The 20,616-nt window shown below is 42.5% G+C and overlaps 1 protein-coding gene across 1 annotated transcript; it reads right to left on the bottom strand.

The window, feature by feature from the left end:
- Window positions 1–10,033: 10,033 nt before the first annotated feature.
- Window positions 10,034–20,015, bottom strand: LOC307092064 (voltage-gated delayed rectifier potassium channel KCNH1; the record flags this gene model as incomplete). Its single annotated transcript, XM_079758945.1, has 10 exons — window positions 10,034–10,242; window positions 11,137–11,389; window positions 12,240–12,439; window positions 13,429–13,858; window positions 14,439–14,831; window positions 15,607–15,725; window positions 16,078–16,206; window positions 16,660–16,766; window positions 18,876–18,999; window positions 19,943–20,015. The coding sequence occupies 10 exons, from the start codon at window positions 20,013–20,015 to the stop codon at window positions 10,034–10,036; spliced, it is 2,037 nt and encodes a 678-aa protein (XP_079615071.1).
- Between the last annotated feature and the right edge of the window lie 601 nt (window positions 20,016–20,616).

Below are 20,616 nucleotides of genomic sequence, written 5' to 3' on the forward strand. Positions count from 1 at the left end.
AAACCTAATGTAAGTAATTATTAAATAATATTATTAATAAAATCTCTGTATGTGCAACACCACACTATGGGGATAAACTCATGAACCACAATCAAAGTTTTAATGTTTAAAGTTTCAGACACAGCAAATTAATCACTAGACATCCAGTTTACTTCACATTGGAAATGATTAAAGGGTAAGCCTATTCCTAACCCTATTAAAGGGTCTGGTACCATATATCATCCCTAACCCTATCGATGCTACACTGCAAGAAAGGGTCCTTTCATTGCTGGGAGACATCCTGTGACTTGATCACATTGGTGCGGAGCTCATCTGACCACACAGGTTTTGCTATAGAAGACAGAGGAAATAAGGACAGTACTCGTATCAATACATCAGGTTACACAGCCAGACACACACCATGTTTCTCTACACTAAATATTCTGTACAGCATCAGTGGACCATGTTTAAATCTTCAAATATCAGTTTCCTAAAGTTAAAGGCCCTCTGTATTAAGGTTGCTTGATGTGCTATCAGGAGACCCTTGCAGTCCTTTGAGATGCCATGGAAGCAGATCAGCTATAGTGCGACTGCTCAATGAGAGCATGTCACCGTGTTACGACAGAAGAGTTATGTGTTCTGTCTCTTGAAAGATTGCTCTTATTATAGGTAAATATCTCATATTTTTTATGTCATATTTTTCAACCAAGTGCCTCATTTAGAATAAGATTTAGTATGCTGTTCAACATAGTACCAAGGATGTTTTCATCAAAATGTCCACTCTTCTCAGCAACATCTTAGCTTGTGTCAGATTTGATCAATCAAACGGTTTTCATAGATTAGAACTGTTTTAGAAGTGGGGTTTCCATTGGCGGCCTTTTATCAGCATTGACACAGTGTGTCGGCATTCTGCTTGGGGTAGGTGGTACAAAACAAACATCTTAGGTCAACTAAAGATGGTATATGCTGGGATGATGCACAGGCCACACTAACTAGAGTCCAGTGAGAACAAGAGCAGAGTTTTCGTCCAGTGAGTTGGGATCCTGGCTCTTGGCTGCCAGGGGTCCAGGAAGAACATCTGGAGTCCCCCAGGAGGATACCTCTCCTGAAGCCTCAGGTGAAATGGGCCATGCGGCTGCAGGTTCTGGAACAAAAGGACATTTAGTGCCAAGGATTGATGTTATTGCACCGCTAGGTTGTATACAAGAAGCACACTTAGTGTACCTGAGTTACGTTCCATTACTGGAACTTTGAACCTCACCAACACCAATTAATTACCAGCCGTGAACATCAACACTACTCACTAGCTAGTTACAATTTGTGTGTGTGTTTGTGTATATATATATATATATATATATATATGTGTATGTGTATATATATATCATATGTACTGTGTATATATACAGTATATATATATATATATATATATATATATATATATATATATATATATATATATATATATATATATATATGTAGATCATTGTATTCAAAACACATAACTTTTTTTTTTTTACCAACCCTAACCTCCCCTCCATGACACAGGACTCATATTAACCACCTACGTTGCCTTGGTTACCAACCCTAACCCTAACTTCCCCTCCATGACACAGGACTCATATTAACCACCTACGTGGCCTTGGTTACCAACCCTAACCCTAACCTCCCCTCCATGACACAGGACTCATATTTACCGCTTACGTGGCCTTGGCTACTTTTGTTCTCTTCATCCTTTTCCTCCGCATCAGGGTGACCTGAGGCCGCTTCAGCCCAGCGATCAGCAGCAGCAGGCGGGGGCGCGACTTGGTGAGCCAGCTCCTGAGTAGAGTGCCCTTAGGAAACCTGCAAGAGATGTACTATTACAGTAGACACACCTACTGCAGTACTGACACGTCTGCTACAGTACTGACACATCTAATACAGAACTGACACGTGTAATACAGTATTTGAACATCTACTACAGTACTGACACGTCTGCATTACTGACACGTCTACATTACTGACACATCTACTACAGTACTGACACATCTATAGTACTGACACATCTATAGTACTGACACATCTACTACAGTACTGAAACATTTACTACAGTATTGACACATCTACTACAGTACTGACACATCTACAGTACTGACACATCTATAGTACTGACACATCTACTACAGTACTGACACATCTACTACAGTACTGACACAACCACTACAGTACTGACACATCTACTACAGTACTGACACATTTACTACAGTACTGACACATTTACTACAGTACTGACACATCTACTACAGTACTGAAACATCTACTACAGTACTGACTCATCTACTACAGTACTGACACATCTACAACAGTACTGACACATCTACTGCAGTACTGAGAAAAACACTACAGTATTAACACAAAACTTGCACAATATAAAATACTACTACAGTACTAAAACATATACAGTAAAGACACAAATTCAATACAATTTCAAACCATTTTGAAGAACTTTGTGCATTTTTCTAGTATAATCTGTGTATTTAGATTTTTATAAAATAAATAAGATGATAAAAGCTGCTACCAATCTTTTGGGGGGCTGAATGTCAGTCCAGCATTTTTGCCAACTGACTATGTCACCTATTTAGCTTTTTCTTATTACACAGAATAAAGCAGAAAGCAGCAGAAAACCATTAAGAACTTCTTCCCACTTCCCCGATGGTAACCTCAATGTGTTAAAATAGTGGAGTGGCTCTTTAACAACAGTCATCAGATTATAACAGTCAGATTAACCACACAAGCATCATATTATAAATGTCAGATTAACCACACAGGCATCACATTATGATGGTCGGATTAACACATTCATCAAATAACAAAAATCATCAGATTAACAAACCATCAGAATAAAAAGGTGATCTTGAAGATTTTGTTTTGTTGTCTCTGGCGACACCTATGGCAATAAAATTAAATTTCTTCCTGAGATGCAAACAGTGTCGCCACCCACACCGAATCCTTAACATTCATAATACTGCATAAGTAGGCGTTAGGCTCCATCACCGTTGTGTAACCTCTGTTGGCGCTAGATAGTGACTAAAGATACCTACATTTACATACAAATCCTTGAGATCCCTCTTTAACAACACAGTGATCTGGTTAACAACTCAGTCATCTAAGAAGATGTCGTCAGATTAACAACACAATTATCACATTGATTATAAACAATGTCCTGTTAGACCAACATCCATTGGTCCGTGGCTACTGACTACATTTCATCTTGAGTTAATGCTATGATAGACATGGTTAACTACGAATAACAACCAGCAGTGATCAAGATCAATAATAATGATCAACTAATAAGGATTGCCATTAAAGTTGTCACTCTATCGTTCCCTGTGAATACAGCCGGAAAATACCTGAAAATGAACCCAGTGCTCCTACACCTAACACATCTACAGTTAGAAGAACGGCCAATTGTTTGACTTTCTGCTGTTCTTGCACACCTCGACCAGCCAGAGAGAAATCTAGCAATGTTTAGATGTTGACGGGCATTGTGGGGCCGTATCCCCTCATGCTCAACGTAGCGCAGCAGCATTGTTGAGCCCTAGCCCCTTGTGCTAAATGTAGCACAGCAGCAGTGATGAGCCTTAGCCCCTCATGCTAAATGTAGCACAGCAGCATTGTTGAGCCTTAGCCCCTCATGCTACATGTAGCACAGCAGCATTGGTGGCTATTCCTTAGGCTCATGTCATTCTCTCTGGTGTCGCACATCCCTATCTACTCAAAGACTTCTGTAATCTCTGACCCCCAACCTCACTTCCTGAAGGAACTCTAACCCTTTACGCTTAACATTACCCTTGAACTCTTACAACAAACTTATACTGTTAAACCCTTTAAAAAAATAAAATAAACTGTTATACTCTTATACACTCCCACATTTAAACTATTTATACAAAACACAACAACCATTAAACTCTTTACACTAAGCACTACTACCCTTATACTCTTTATCTTAAACACTACTACCCTTAAACTGTTTACAGGAGACACCAGTTCCATTAAAGGACAAAATCTGTCTGGGTTATCAAACATCTGTTAAACATGTTACCAATAGAATTATTCAGAATTCTTACCTAGCACCGATAGGCCTAAGGGCATTAAGTATGCGTTCCCCAGCCACAAATGTAAACAAGGGCAAAACAACTTTTGGAATCAATTTGCGTCGGTCGGTACGGAGTTAGTGGACTTAATAACAGTAAGTCGCCAGACAAGTACTTTACAGAATGTCTACACAGTGCTCTATTGCTATTGTTTACATCGGTGGCATGCCACTAAAGGCTCTTGCAGAATGGGTACATGGTTTTGTTAACTATATATGTAACAGATGTAGTACCAGGGTTTGATCCCCCGGACTGGTATTGTCCTTAAAACTCTTTACACTGAACACTAACCCTTAAACTTTTAACACCAAACACTAAAACCCTTCAACTCTTTACACTTAACACTTACCCTTAAACTCTTTACCCCTTAACTGTGTTGGGACTGGAAGGGAACAGTAACTTTAACAAATACGTTTTTTGTCCCTCCTTTCAGTAAGCAATGGAAATGTCAGAGAATAAACATCAGGTAAAACTAATATACGTATATATAAATAGAAACCTCTCGCTGCAATACAATCAACATTAATTTACCCACAGAAACTTGCCTTAAATACATCAGGAGTCTTCACTGACGTTCTGAAATACAGTTCATATTTTACTTTCCAAAAATCTAACAATAAGTCCCAATGAAGTGGAGAAAATCCATCGCATCCCTCTACGCTTCATTCAGTCAAATCCAGCCAAGCTCTAACGCTTCTACCTCTGCACACGGAACACACAAATCACTTCTTACCAATTGACCCCACACATTTGTTAGCTTATGCCCTGCCGTGGAAGCACAGGCACATATATGAGCTGGCGAGTGTTTCCTGAGCCACCAGAAGCTTCAGTGCGGTTCACATAATAGGAGGGTTGGTGACTCAGCACTTCTCACTGCAAACAAAAACCACCAGCCTATCCCGGCCTTTACCTGTTGCCACGACACTCAAAACAACTCAGTGATGACTGTGGAGCTTGACAGCATAGACCTGGCAATCAATCAATGAAAAGCTTCTTTAATAATTAATCATTAGATAACTTATTATCAAACGGACAATCATCTTCTGTCGTGAGGCCTGGGGGAAGGAGGGAAAATGTGTTGACCCGAACCATGGCTCAGGTGAGTTACCTCCACCTTATAGCACAGATGTGGTTCTGCAGTACCAGTGTGCTCTGTAGAGGGCAATGTGGCAGCACAACTTTCTTTATGGCAGACAGATGTGGTTCTGCAGTACCAGTGTACTCTGTAGAGACCGCTGTGGCACCAGTTTGTTCTACTAGTCTGTAGTAGCCAGAGTCCTCCTCTTTGCCGGTATGAGGAAGTAGAGAAGATGAGCTAGCGAACATGATGAACTAGTGAACATGAGGAAGAAGAGAAGTTGAGGAGCTAGCGAACATGACGAACTAGTGAAAATGAGGAGCTAGTGAGGATGAGGAGCTAGTGAGGATGAGCTAGTGAGGATGAGGAGCTAGTGAGGATGAAGAGCTAGTGAGGACGAGGAGCTAGTGAAGATGAGGAGCTAGTGAACATGAGGAGCTAGTGAGGATGAAGAGCTAGTGAGGATGAAGAGCTAGTGAGGATGAGGAGCTAGTGAGGATGAGGAGCTAGTGAACATGAGGAGCTAGTGAGGATGAAGAGCTACTGAGGATGAGGAGCTAGTGAGGATGAGGAGCTAGTGAGGATGAAGAGCTACTGAGGATGAGGAGCTAGTGAGGATGAGGAGCTAGTGAACATGAGGAGCTAGTGAGGATGAGGACCTATTGAACATGATGAGCTAGTGAGGATGAGGAGCTAGTGAGGATGAAGAGCTCCACTAATCCTTAGCATCACTAAGGATTGACCCCCACTGTAGAATTTTAAGACCTTCATTCATATATTATTTACATAGATTGTGGCAGTCAAAGCTGTGGTTGGCGTGTTCCGAGTTGCCTAAAAGGATCCTGGGATGTTTCTGAGTACTAGCGGTTAGGACTTATAGCGACCCCCTGGGTCTGTTTCACTGCTGACATTCTGTGTGTGGTTGATGGGGGAGGGGGGGTTGCACCTCGGTGACAGGGGGATTTGGCTGGACCGGAAACCGTCACCGAGGCAGTCATGTCCATGGGTTCATGTGTCTTGTTGTTCTGTGTGTATGGTAATTAAGGCAACCTTCAGAGTCATGCGGTGTATGGGGCACAAGAGTTGTAACTAACCAATACCCTGGCCTCTCGTCTTGTCATTCCCTTGCTGCTCGCCACAATATGTTTATATGTATATATATGTGTATATACATATATATTATATATATATTGTTGCGATCCCTGCCATGATCGCAGTGTTCGGAGGTTGCCGCAATGGATCTTGGGTATTTCTACGCTATTTCCTTAGGCTCCCGTCTGGTCTCTGATTGGTCGTTTGGTCCGCGGCCGAGTGCTAGCAGTTGAAACATATCAGGGATTGATTTAACTGAACTAGATGGTGTTCTTTTGAAGGTGCCATCAGACCTGGTCGGGTAGGTAATATATTTTAGAAGCATTTTGGTAATCTTTTTTGAGTTTCTCTCTACATTCCAACAGCAATCAATTAATCAAATGCTTGAAAAAGAAAAAGAAGGATCCGTTATCTGTTGCTGTCCCTGGCCTGTAATAAGCGTCCAATAATTGAATCGGCCGAATGAAATGATTGATTGGCTGACATGTCTGTCCCTCTCCCTAATCTGCTACATGCGCCCACTCTGCATATGACCGGAGTCTTCTAGAAGGCTAGCAGACCTGTTGCTAAAGCTAGCGAGCTAGTAACACATGACCTGTGGCATGTTCCAATATCCATACTTCCTGTACTTACTATACTTAGTTTGAGTGCGTAGGGCATTCCAATTACGATCGGGGCGAAAAGAGGGGTGCTGGAAGGACCTGGATGGTGCTCTCCAAATGGTCAAAATGTTGAGTGTGGAACGATGTACACTTTTCGCACTCAACGGCAGCCATCTTAGCTAGGTAGCGGGAGAGGCGGAGCCAGGCTGAGCCAACGTCTCCGCATTTTCCACATAGCCTGCATTAATGGAGTCATTTTGTAGCTTTTAAAGCTTTTTAGCTTTGTATAGCTGCTAGGCGTAAAGGGTTCACCGTTCAAAGCGTGATACATTTGGTGGGTGACGAGCCGCGGCGGCAGTCGCGATCGTAATTTCCGGTAAGTGCACCACGGAGTATTCTATTTGGAATAACACTGACATCTGAAAATCAGCGCACTTAGTGAGTGCGGATGATGTACTCTGTTTAAGTGTACTCATGGAAGTATGGATATCGGAGCACAGCACAGAGTCTTCCAGAGGCTAGTTGCTAAAGCTAGTCAGGTGTTTTTGAGGAGTGGCTTTGGAGGGAGGCATAAAGGGAGGGGTGGGATATCTATCTTACTCCTGCTGGTTTCTCCCAAGTTGCCTACCCCAGCATTAATATAATACGCAATAATAAAATAAAAATAAAAACATAATCACATTTTCCACTCTGTATTTCAGAGGTTAACTGGAATACTGTTAAAGTGATTTACTGGTAAGGTTTAGGGGTTGGAGCTAATATCCATGCCCTATAGTTAATGAGATATACACCTCATCTTTAATAACGTATTTAGTGAGATGTCAACTAATTGTTTAATGATGTAGTCCATTAGTTACAAACGACATGTTTATTGACGTAGTTCATTAGTTATAAACTACATGTCCAGAAAGTTTGTTGATATCACAGCCACATGTGCTTACTTAATATGTAGTTCCTTAACCATGGGAAGTTACTGCTGCATTCACCATGGTAACCAAATGTGGTAGCACTTAAGAATAACTGCAACTTTTAAGCATGGTAAAAAAAAGCATTTAAAGCAGTAGTAAAGTGAAATTTCTCATTTATCAAGCATTGATCATCCATAAATACTGATAGGCAAGCAATGAATTCACAATTTACCAGATATTCTAAAGTGCTACCCCTAATGCTAACTGTAGCCCAGTAGTAATGGCCATTGTAGCTGCCCATGGAAACCCATTTCATTAAGCCCTGACACTGTTTTTGGAAAACAATGATTGGGGTTTATCCTAGTATGGTTGTACATAGTCATTATTCCACAATATACAGTTAACAAGAATCAAGTTTTTCTTCGCTCTTACTATAACTAATGGTTAAGAACTGCCTAAACTACCTACATGCTCATTTACATACACAATTTAATTAAATATATGACTTTAAAGGCATTGTCAAATATTCATGATTGACATTATATTCATTCCTCCCATGAACAGCAATATTCACAGGGAGATGGTCACCAACATTGTATTATTGCCAAGAACGGATCAAAAAGGTCATGCTCTTGTTGATTCTTTGAGTTAAGTATTGCATCACATATAATCAATTCGGAAGACGCTAACCGCAGTGTAGTAACATCTCTCCTTTTGTTAAACTACCAAAGCTCTGTTTAGTAACCGCTCTCATTGCGTTAAACTACTGAACATCAGTTTAGTAACAGCTCTCCTTGTGTTAAACAACCAAAGCTCAGTTTAGTAACAGCTCTCATTGTGTTAAACGTTTCAAAGCTCAGTTTAGTAACATCTCTCCTTTTCTTAAACTTCCAAAGCTCAGTTTAGTAACGGCTCTCATTTTGTTAAACTACTGAACATCAGTTTAGTAACAGCTCTCCTTGTGTTAAACTACCAAAGCTCAGTTTAGTAACGGCTCTCATTGTACTGAACCTCAGTTTAGTAACAGTTTTCTCCTTGTTTTAAACTACTGAACCTCAGTTTAGTAACACCTCCCCTTGTGTTAAACTAATGAACCTCATCCTCTGAGATGTTGTTCTTTTCAGAGACAGGGGAGGGTGGGTGAGAACTCTGAGAGGGGGATCCCGAGGTGTTCCCGGATCGGAGGAGATCCAGCATCTCGGCCAGCTGGGCCTCTAGAGCGGCCATGCGAGTGTCGAGGGCTCCGATGCCCTCCCTCAGCTCCTCTTTAAACTCCAGGAACAAGGCCTGCATGCCCTGGTCAGGGCCTGAACAGGAGCTCTGTTTAATGTCGGGCTTGACTGGGCTCGGTTCTTGTGGCGTTCCCGCGTCACAAACGTCGTCCAGTCGCAAGTCACTTTTAGTGATGCCACTGTCGCAGGAGTCTGTTTTCTTCAGGGACATCTCATTGTGGGATTTAGTTCTATCAGGAAGGGTATCCAAAGACTCGGCTTTAGAAACACTGCTCCAGGACTCCGCCTTCACCACCGTCTCTTTAAAACGACCCCAGCCTTTGGCTTTATGGGGCTCAGCAGATTTGCAGCCCACCAGGCTGTTCTGGTGGAGGATGGCTCTGGAGACTGTTGATGCGGAACACACAGCCGTTGGACCCGGGCTATCTGTTACCATGACGATACAAGTGGAGGCAAGGGCCTCCTGCACCCTTGGCTGCTCCATCCGGACGCTGGCCTTCTCCGGGGCCCCGTGGGCGTCCTCCCCGGGCCCCTGCCCCGTCCGCTCTGCCGACAGTCGCTCCTCCCTCTGCTGCCGGAAGCGCTTGAAGAGCCGGCGGACTGGGTGGTCTGGAGGGAGGATGAGCGGCGCTTCGTTCTTCCTCCTTAACATTTCCTCTTCCTCCCGTTTCACATCACTGATCTTCCGGAAGATCATCTGTGAAAACAAAGTGCTCAAGATCTAGGATATACCTCGCTTGTGGAAAGAGCTAGAAAACAACTCTCACATTAAATATCTAGAAAACAACTCTCACATTAAAATATCTAGAAAACAACTCTCACATTAAAATAAACATTAAAAATTGTTGTTTCTCTTTCTTCTGACAAATGCACTTATAGTGAGTTGGTTTGGATAAAAGCGTCTGCTATAGGCCCTAAATGTAAATGTTAACGTTATACATACACTACAAAACAAAGATACAGAACCTGAAAGATGAGAGAGAGACTAACGTCATTATGACTATCGATTCTAAAGACTGACCCTCTTCCTCAGGTTATAGGTCAGCAGTAGGTTCCTGGAGAAGTGCCCTGAAAAGGCAGTGTAAAACTCCAGTACTTTCTGCAAGGCGTTGCGCTTGATGATGTGGAGATCACAGTAGGTTAGCGCCCGGACGTTAGCACCGGCCTGTGCTAACGTTGGCTCCTTCCAGAACACATCACCAAACACATCTCCTTTCCCTGGAGGGGGAGAGAGACACTGAAGGCCAGAGAACAAGGGGGAGATCAGACGGAAGATGTAATGACGATGTGTTGCTGAGGCAAGCAGAAGACAAGATCTTCTTCACCAATGTAAAAGATTCAAAAGCAAGAATCCATTTTCCTTGATATTTCATAGAAATTGAGAAAACGGGAAATTGATATGGGCAGACTCAGATAATTATTATCAGACTCGGATTATGTTTATGTAATATGTATGGATATCTGTTATTATAAATTGTATTTTATGATTGTTACTTTTATTTGTTCATGTCTTCTTCCTGTGAAAACCAATAAAAACTTTCCTTAAAGGAGTTGGCTGTTCAGCCAAGAACCCAGGTAAATATTGGACATTCTCTATGTCCAGATGTGAATCATTCTTGATGTTTGTTCAACTCAACCCATCTCGCGGTGTGGACGCAGTGTAAATCGGGCCGTTGGCGACCCCGTTAAATCCATCTTATGCATACAAGTGTTATTACGGGTTGTGGTATTGGTGTTAGAAGGGGTCATAGTATGAGTGGTATTGGTGTTAGTATTGGTATTAGTAGGGGTCGTATTAGGTACAGCTATGGGAGCTTCTTAACACTAGTTTTGCAAATCATGGATGTCAAAGGGTCACAATGGTGCTTTCCTTACAAAAAATCTACCAAAATTGTCCTGGTTCAGCTAGTGTGGGTTAGAATCGCATGAGATTGCTCTGATCAAGCAGTAGAACAGCACTAGTACTACGTAGTACTAGTGCTGTTCTACTGCTTGATCAGAGCAATCTCATCTATCTATCTATCTATCTATCTATCTATCTATCTTCTCTTTGTCATACTAGCACTGTACTAGTTCGTACTACTAGTTATTACCCTACAGGTTGAGGCTCACCTAAAATGGCCACCACCTCGTCGTCTTGGATGACCTCTAGTGACCCTGACACCACGAAGCAGAGGCTGTCCACACTCTCCCCGGAGTGGACGATGAGGTCTCCCGGAGCGCTGTGCACGGTCTGGAACTCCATGGCCAGGGCTCGCAGACAGCCATCACTCGCCAGGCGGAAGGCGGGGTGCTCTTTGAACACCTTCCTGTTGAGGTGAACACAGATATCTGCCCGCATGTCCTTAGGACAGATCTGGAGGACCTACAGAAGAGGAGAACAAGGGATTAAGCAGTAAAGGCTTAGGCCTTAAATAACCGAACGGTAGATGACTCCATACTGAAACTATAACCCCTGATACTATATCATATATCCCATGTTATAACATAGTATCCCCTCTGTAACATAACCCCTGATACCGTGTCATATATCCCATGTTATAACATAGTTTACCCTCTGTAACTATAACCCCTGATACCATATCATATATCCCATGTTATAACATAGTATACCCTAGTATAACCTTAACCACTGATACCTTATCATACATCCCATATAATAACATAGTATACCCTATGAAATCCAGACATTAAACCTGAACAGTCAGGAACTCGTTAGTATGGACCAGGGGTCAGTGTTGAGCAGGAGTCACTATAGACCAGGTGTCAGTATGGACCAGGGGTCAGTGTTGACCAGGAGTCACTATAGACCAGGTGTCAGAGTGGACCAGGTGTCAGTATGGACCAGGTGTCAGAGTGGACCAGGTGTCAGCGTGGACCAGGTGTCAGAGTGGACCAGGTGTCAGCGTGGACCAGGTGTCAGAGTGCACCAGGTGTCAGAATGGAACAGGTGTCAGGGTGGACCAGATGTCAGAGTGGACCAGGTGTCAGTGTGGACCAGGTGTCAGCGTGGACCAGGTGTCAGCGTGGACCAGGTGTCAGAGTGGACCAGGTGTCAGGGTGGACCAGGTGTCAGCATGGACCAGGTGTCAGAGAGGACCAGGTGTCAGGGTGGACCAGGTGTCAGTGTGGACCAGGTGTCAGTGTGGACCAGGTGTCAGGGTGGACCAGGTGTCAGGGTGGACCAGGTGTCAGGTTGGACCAGGTTTCAGTACCTTGTCAGTGTCGATGCCTCGGGACATGGACCAGGTGGAGACGATGTAATCCATGACCCTCTCACTGAGTCCCTTTGGGACCTGGTAGAGTTTGAGGAAGTCTCGAACGCTATTTAGCGTCTCATGGTAGCGGTTGGTGTTCGCGTACATCTGCTGGAAGATGGTGGTCACATTACCAAAGATGGTGGCATAAAGCAGAGCTGCAAATAGAAACATAACATGTCTTTGAATTATAATATGCGATACAAACAGGTATACATACCCTTTTAAAATGGTGTTTTGAAATCGTTAAGGCCCTAACTTTATGACTGTAGGGCATAAAGTTAAAAACTCAAGTGTTTTGGACAAACGCGTAAATAAAAAAGTAAGGAGCACATATATATCATATGAGCCCCAGTTGGAGGTGCGAGATACAATACAGATGATGTAACACTCAGTCAGCAGCTTCCTGAGTGGGTCAGCTATTTCCACATGGCTCCCTGACTCCATACGCACTGTCATCCATTTCCAAGTAGCCTGAACATGTCACCTCAGACCAAACTGTTGACTTGACCAAGCAGCGGTCATCAGAATGATGACACTGACATGTTCCTTTCCTGGAGGTCTTTCCTCAAGGGGAGCAACAGTAGAGCAGCACTTTATACTGCAGCATTGTATCTTCAGTACTACTGCAGTACAGTATTATACTATCCTGGTATCTACAGTAATACTGCAGTATATAAGTAGTTACCACCATTACTAACCCTTAGTTCCCACCATTAATTACTCCTTTGTACCATCATCACTTATCACCACTAGTTATCAGCATAACTAGTCACCAAAGCCTTATTACCACCATTACTACATAATAACACCTAGTGACCACAATCACAAACCAAAAGTCCCCTCAATTACTAGTCACTAAAGGCTTAGTAATGGTTCGAAGTTGACGCAACGCAAGGGGGTTTACGGACCTATTACGTCCTTGCAGACCCTCCTTGCATCCACCGCAACAGCCTAATGTGGGCCTCGCAAAAATTGTAACCTTGCATCGAAGTGAGGCAGCAGCAAGGGCTGTGATTGGTTTGCTCACTAAAACCTGACGCAGACCAAAACAGGTTCACGACTGCATCCAAGCATCTGCGTGGTCATTAGGTTGCATCGACGTGGAACCATAACTGAGCCTTTACTGCTAGTTACTGTCACTCACATCCAATCATCATCATAGCTACAGCGAAGACCTTCTCCCCGTCGGTTGTTGGCGCGATGTTCCCGAAGCCGATGCTGGTGAGGCTGGTCATGGTGAAGTACAGCGAGGTGATGTAGACCGAGTCCTTGCTCGGACCCCCGTCCCAGCGGCCTGCCCCTGTCATGTTGAAACGGTAAGGCGTGCCCACCGCCTCCCCCAACTGGTACAGCCAGCTGTCCATCCTCACGCTGTTGGTCTCTTCGTCAATCACCTCGTAGTCTCCAATGCTGAACCAGATGCACGCCAGCCAGTGGGCCGCCAGACCGAACACACACACCAGCAGCAGGAGCACCGCTGCTCCGTACTCAATGTAATGGTCCAGTTTCCTCGCCACCCGGCCCAATCGCAGCAAACGCACAACTTTCAAAGAGCTAAAGAGACTGCTGATCCCCTGCAAAACAAGCCACAGGTTAGTCATCAAACCCCGACCAAACATCGAACCTCTTATCATCTATCCCCTAACCATTAAACCTTTAATAACATGTCCCCCAACCTTTTTATCCCTAACCATCTAACCACATCTAAACCCTAACCATTTAACTCCTTACCATGCAACCCCAAACCAGTATAGGTGATATATGTCAGATACTGTGAGGTTTAGTTCGAGGTGTTCTTAGATGGGTATAGCTGTATCCTAAGGGCTCCAGGGAGAAGATTAGAGTTTTGCTCTGTGTGGTCTGAGATGGGTATAGCTGTCTCCTAAGGAATTCAGAGACGAGGTTCGTGTTAGGGTTTATATTCCTATTGTTGGGCTGTCACAGGGCCCCTCAAGTCTCCTTAAGAAAAATCCAAAGAAATCCAGGTCATTTTAATTTAATTGACGCTTATGCGTTTGTGTCTTAAATAGCCCAGGAATGGGCAGTGATTTTTCTGCACTGAAAGTTGCCTTATATTTGAGACTAATGCTTGAACCTCATCCAACTGCTGTTTCATGCATTTTCGTTTAATATTTTAGAACTTTTATTACCAACCTCATCAACATTTTCAAAGGCATTGATGACATCATAAGGAAGACAGGAGAGCAGGTCAATAACAAACCATGTCTTCACATAGTTCATTCGGATGAGCTTCGGATCGGAGATCACCTCCCCTGCCGGACCTACGAACGTGGTGTGGAAGTTGAGAACAATGTCCACCAGGAAGATGACGTCCACAATGCTGTCCACCACCAGCCACGTGACGTTGTTCTGTTTGGTCTTGAAGGACACGTTGTAGGGCACCATGATGGCGGTGTAGAAGGTGAGAATGAGGATCACCCAGTCCCAGGTGGTCTTGAAGAGACAGTAGTGCAGGATGATGTGGGGAGGGGTCTTAGGGGTCTCCTGCTTGTACTGAGGCAAGATGTCGGAACCCAGCTGAAGAACCTGTCCCAGAAAACACTGTTAGAGAACCAAGAGAACCTAACACACCACTTAGTTACCAAGACAACCCTGGAGAGAACCCAAAAGACAACTCAGTTGCCAAGACAACCCAGAGAGAACCTAAGCCACAACTCAGTTACCAAGACAACCCGGAGAGAACCTAAACAACCACTCAGTTACCAAGACAACCCGGAGAGAACCTAAACCACAACTCAGTTACCAAGACAACCTGGAGAGAACCTAAACAACCACTCAGTTACCAAGACAACCTGGAGAAAAACCCTAAACCACAACTCAGTTGTAAAGACAACTCGGAGAGAACCTGAAACACAACTTAGTTACCAAGATAACCTGGAGAGAATCCAAACCACCACTCAGTAAACAAGACAACCTGGAAGAACCCAAAGGACAACTCAGTTGCCAAGACAACCTGGAGAGAACCTAAACCACCACTTAGTTACCAAGACAAATTTGAGAGAACCTAAACCACAACTCAGTTACCAAGACAACCTGGGGAGAACCTAAACCACACCTCAGTTACCAAGACAACCTGGGGAGAACCTAAACCACAACTCAGTTACCAAGACAACCTGGAGAGAACCTAACCAACCACTCAGTTACCAAGACAATCTGGACAGAACCTAACCAAACACTCAGTTACCAAGACAACCTGGAGAGAACCTAACCCGCCACTCAGTTACCAAGACAACCAGGAGAGAACCTAATCCACAACTCGGTTACCATGAAGACCTGGAGAGAACCCAAAGGACCACTTTACCTCAGCCAGGCGGGAGTGTTTGTGGACATTCTCTCCTTTCTGGACGGCCGGGGCGAGCTGCTGCAACACTCCTCTGCTGCTCGTCAACGCTCGCGTCAGACGTGCAAATTTACCCCAGCCTGGAAACCAAGCATATCAAACCACAAACCTGGAAACCAAGCAGCTCAAAGAACAAACCTGGAAACTAAGCAGATCAAACAACAAACCTGGAAACCAAGCAGATCAAACAACAAACCTGGAAACCAAGGAGATCAAACAACAAACCTGGAAACCAAGCAGATCAAACAACAACCCTGGAAACCAAGCAGATCAAACAACAAACCTGGCAAACAAGCAGATCACACAACAGACGTTGTAGACGCTATTCCCAGATGGAACAATTTAAGAAAGATTTATAGTATTTATATTTGAACATTCTATATGCGTCTCAGTCTTAAATATTAGAAATTGATATAGAAACCGTATGTCTACCTTTTGATGTGTCATCATCGATCGGCTGCTTGAAGGCTGTGATGTCACTGAAGGTGCACAGAAACAAGACCACCTTGTCCTGTTCGTTCCTGATGGGAGCAATCTTTACATAAAACCAAACGGGCATCCCTGCAGAGAGTCAGGAACTTGAGTAGTTGTGTAGCAGTATATATATATTATTACTACAAAAGAAAATGAAATATTTGAAATATTTAATGATGATGTCATGATAATGACAAAAAAGATCATGATGTGTAATATTTCATGATAATGTCCCAATAATGTGAAACATGTCATGATATTGTGAAATATGTCATGAAAATTTCATGATAATGTGAACTATTTCGTGATATCTCATGATAATGTGTAATACATCATTATAATGTCATGATAAGGTGAGTTATGTCATAATATGTCATATATCATGATGATGTCATAATAATGTGATATATGACCTGATAATGTGAAATATGTCATGATCATTTGAACTGTTTCATGAGATATCATGATCATGTCAGATAATGTAAAACATGTCATGATAATGTGTAATATGTTTTGATAAATGAAAAGCAAGATACTCACTATTCTTTTTGTACATCAGAATCTCAAACGAATTAATCTCATAATTTTCAAACGTCTGCCGAACCTTCTCAGTGGTGACCTGGTCAGTCAGCTCCCCGTACATGAAACTGAACACACACACGCACGCACAAACACACAAACACACACACACACACACACACACACATACACACACACACACAGAAACATAGGCATAGAGTGATATAGTGATAGATAAAGTGAAAGAGTGCTACTTATAAACAACCACATTCTCTTTCTTCATGTTTGTGTCTGTGTGTGTGTGTGTGTGTGTGTGTGTGTGCGTGTGTGTGCGTGGTTGTGTGTGTGCAGCCTGATAGAGTGATAGATCGGGTTATATGGAATTATAAAGTGATACTTAGCCTGATGGAGTGATAGATTGGGTTGATGGAATAATAAAAGTGATAGATAAAGTTATACTTATAAACCTGATAGAGTGTACATAGGCTTAGATGGAATAAAAAAGTGCTAGTGTGATAGATGGATATAGTTTTATTTTGATAGATAGCCTGATAGGGTGCTAAATTTATATATTGATTGATAGACTGATAGATAATGATAAAGTGATAGACTTATACTAAGGCAGCCTGACAGAGTGACAGATAGAGTGATGGAGAGAAATAGTGATCTCTAAAAGATCGATTAAGGCATAGAGTGATGATAGAGAGTGCCAGAGTTCTATGTTGTTAAGTAATTACCTAGTCTTTATAAAGTGATATGAATTGTTCTCGCTTGGCATGCTAACAAGGAAGTGTCACGTGAAGTTGCTACATATGTGTCGGGTGGGGGGGCGGAGCTAAGGAGTATATTGAATTGGAGGGAAATCCAAGTAGGAAGTAGGAATAGGTAAGAAAGGGGGAAAAGACTGTTTGGAACAGGGATCACCTTCCAAGTGATTATGCTTAAATGTGTCTACTAAAATGTGTCTTGTTATCGAGAGTAATTAGTCGTCCTCACATTGGATGTCTAGCATGAATAATAGCCTAAAACTCACTATTACTGCCCACTGGATTGACTCAGGCCTGGTGGGCACACCTGACCTGGTGAGATCATCCATTTGTATTACTTTTCCTTTTGTCATACAGAATGCTATTTTGGTTGCCTACTCAGTATAACCAGAGACCTAGTTTTTGGACATTTGCTAAAGAGTTTTTTAACAAAATTTTTGGCCTTTTTGAGGAGATTTTGTTTTTGCATTTTTCTTTCTGGACAGGTTCAACGTTGATATTTAAATGAACTGTGAAGATGCAATGGTTGCTTCATGGAATGGTGAATAAATAACTGCTTTTCCACTTTTAAATCGAACCCCTTAATTGCAGTGATTGCTCTGAATAATTAGTGGTAGTTACGTTTTTTTAATTAAGCTGATTGTTTCAAAAGATAGAATGACCACTAATCATTAAGATATAACCCTTCAAATAATCATGCGAGTACATACAATTCATTAAATAAGTTCTCCAAGTGCTACAATTAAGAATCAAGAGATGGAGACCAAAAAGACATCTCAACAGATGAGGTATAGATTTAATGAAAAGGTGCTAGTGATAATTGCCTGATAGGGACGTTCGCCTTATAGAGTGATGGGTTTATAGTGTCAGCCTTATAGTGTGTAGCATTATAGTGTGTTAGAATGATAGAGTGTTATCCTTATAGAGTGTTATCCTGATGGAATGTTACCCTTATAGAGTGTTAGACCTTACAGAGTCATAGAGGGTGAGCCTGATGGAGTGATAGAGGGTGAGCCTTATAGAGTGATAGAGGGTGAGCCTGATGGAGTGATAGAGGGTGAGCCTGATGGAGTTATAGAGGGTGAGCCTTATAGAGTGATAGAGGGTGAGCCGGATGGAGTGATAGAGGGTGAGCCTGGTGGAGTGATAGAGGGTGAGCCTCATGGAGTGATAGAGGGTGAGCCTGGTGGAGTGATAGAGGGTGCGCCTGATGGAGTGATAGAGGGTGAGCCTTATAGAGTGATAGAGGGTGAGCCTGATGGAGTGATAGAGGGTTAGTCTTATAGAGTGATAGAGGGTGAGCCTGATGGAGTGATAGAGGGTTAGCCTTATAGAGTGATAGAGAGTGAGCCTGATGGAGTGATAGAGGGTAAGCCTTATAGAGTGATAGAGAGTGAGCCTGATGGAGTGATAGAGGGTAAGCCTTATAGAGTGATAGAGAGTGAGCCTGATGGAGTGATAGAGTGATACCTGCAGGTGCTGCTCTTCTGCATCACCTCCGCCCTGTGGAAGCCGGAGATGTGGCAGAAGCCATCGTTGCTGTAAACGATTGGCCAGTCCACGATCTGAGCGTTCCCCAGCACAAAGTTACTGTCTGTAGGGACACATGGGTTAGATGGTCAGTCTGTCTGTCTGTCTGATAGGACACATGCATGGTCTGTCTATCTGTCTGAATGGACACATTGGTTAGATGGTTGGTCTGTCTGCCTGACACATTGGTTAGATGATCTGTCTGTCTTTCTGAAAAGACACATTTGTAAGGTGATCGGCCTGTCTGTCATTGGTTAGATGGTTATATATGGTACATATATGATGCATCATTTATCTATTATACATATGAACTCTGCCTATGAGTTAAAGTATAATATATATATGTAAATTAAATATATAATATTGATATTTCATATTTTATATATTATACATTAGAACTTTGTCTATGTTCTGAAGTATGGAATAAATCTTGAATATAAAACATATTATACATTTCCTATATAAAATATAAGGTTCTGTATGAGTATATATTATATATATATATATTTAATATTTATTATGAACAAAAGGTCTGGCTGTGATTTAAAGTATATTAAACTGTATAGTGTATTATATATATATATATATATATATATATATATATATATATATATATATATATATATATATATATATATATATATATATATATATATATATATATATATATATATATATACAATGGGTCTGTTTGTGTCAAAGTCCAAACTGAAAGTCAAACAGAAAGGTGGCTAATGGAGTGAGGCACGACGAGCTGAACCGCTTGAACACCTCTCCTGGGCGGATCAGTCCCGCTGTGAACCGTATTGTGACCGGTTGCAGTCTAATTAACCGCAGTGTCTGTGATGATCTTTCAAAACACACACCGGGACTTGGCCAGCTTGAACGTGCCTGTAAGCTGCAAGCGTCATTGTAGTCTATGTGACCGTATATATGACAGTATATATAACAGTACGTGATAGCCTACTCTATAATAGCAGCACAATCGTATATTTATGCCGTCTCACCGTTAGATCGCCGGACGATGTTCTCCAGGAATGTATTCTGCGGGGCGACCAGACCCCTCCGCCCGCCCGCCATCACGGAGCAGAGCCGGGACACTAGGCTCTCTCTCTCTACCTGTCTTTCTACCCCTCTCTACCTCTCTACCCCTCTCTCTCTACCTATACCCCTATCTCTCTACCTCTCTACCCCCCTCTCTCTCTCTCTCTCTCTCTCTCTCTCTCTCTCTCTGACTCTATAACTCTTGCTCTACATCTCTCTCTCATTATCTCCGACCCTCTCTTTCGCTCTCTCTATCTCTCTCTCTTTTTTCTCTCATTATCTCATTATCTCAGACTCTCCTCTCTGACTCTCCCTTTCGCTCTCGCTCGCTCCTCTCGATCTGAGTCTCGCTCTCTGTTGGCGTTTAAGCTTTCTATCGTCTTAGCGTTTTGAATATATCTGATTTAATTCTTGCTTTTAAGAATAGTTCTGTATTTTTTTTTGTTTTAGTGTGAATAACATTTTGAATGGTTAACAAATTGCATCCAATTTGTAGATTGCTCTCTCTCGCCTATAGGTCTCTCTCTCTCTCTCTCTCTCTCTCTCTCAAAACAGGTGACGAATCAGGCTGCTGATCGCACATTGTTGTATTTCTCCCAACAGTTTTTTAGCGTCTGGAGTGTCTTTAAAGTCCTTA

Source organism: Pollachius pollachius (genome assembly GCF_949987615.1).
Source record: "Pollachius pollachius genome assembly, chromosome: 2".
In the NCBI taxonomy this organism is placed as follows: Eukaryota; Metazoa; Chordata; class Actinopteri; order Gadiformes; family Gadidae; genus Pollachius; species Pollachius pollachius.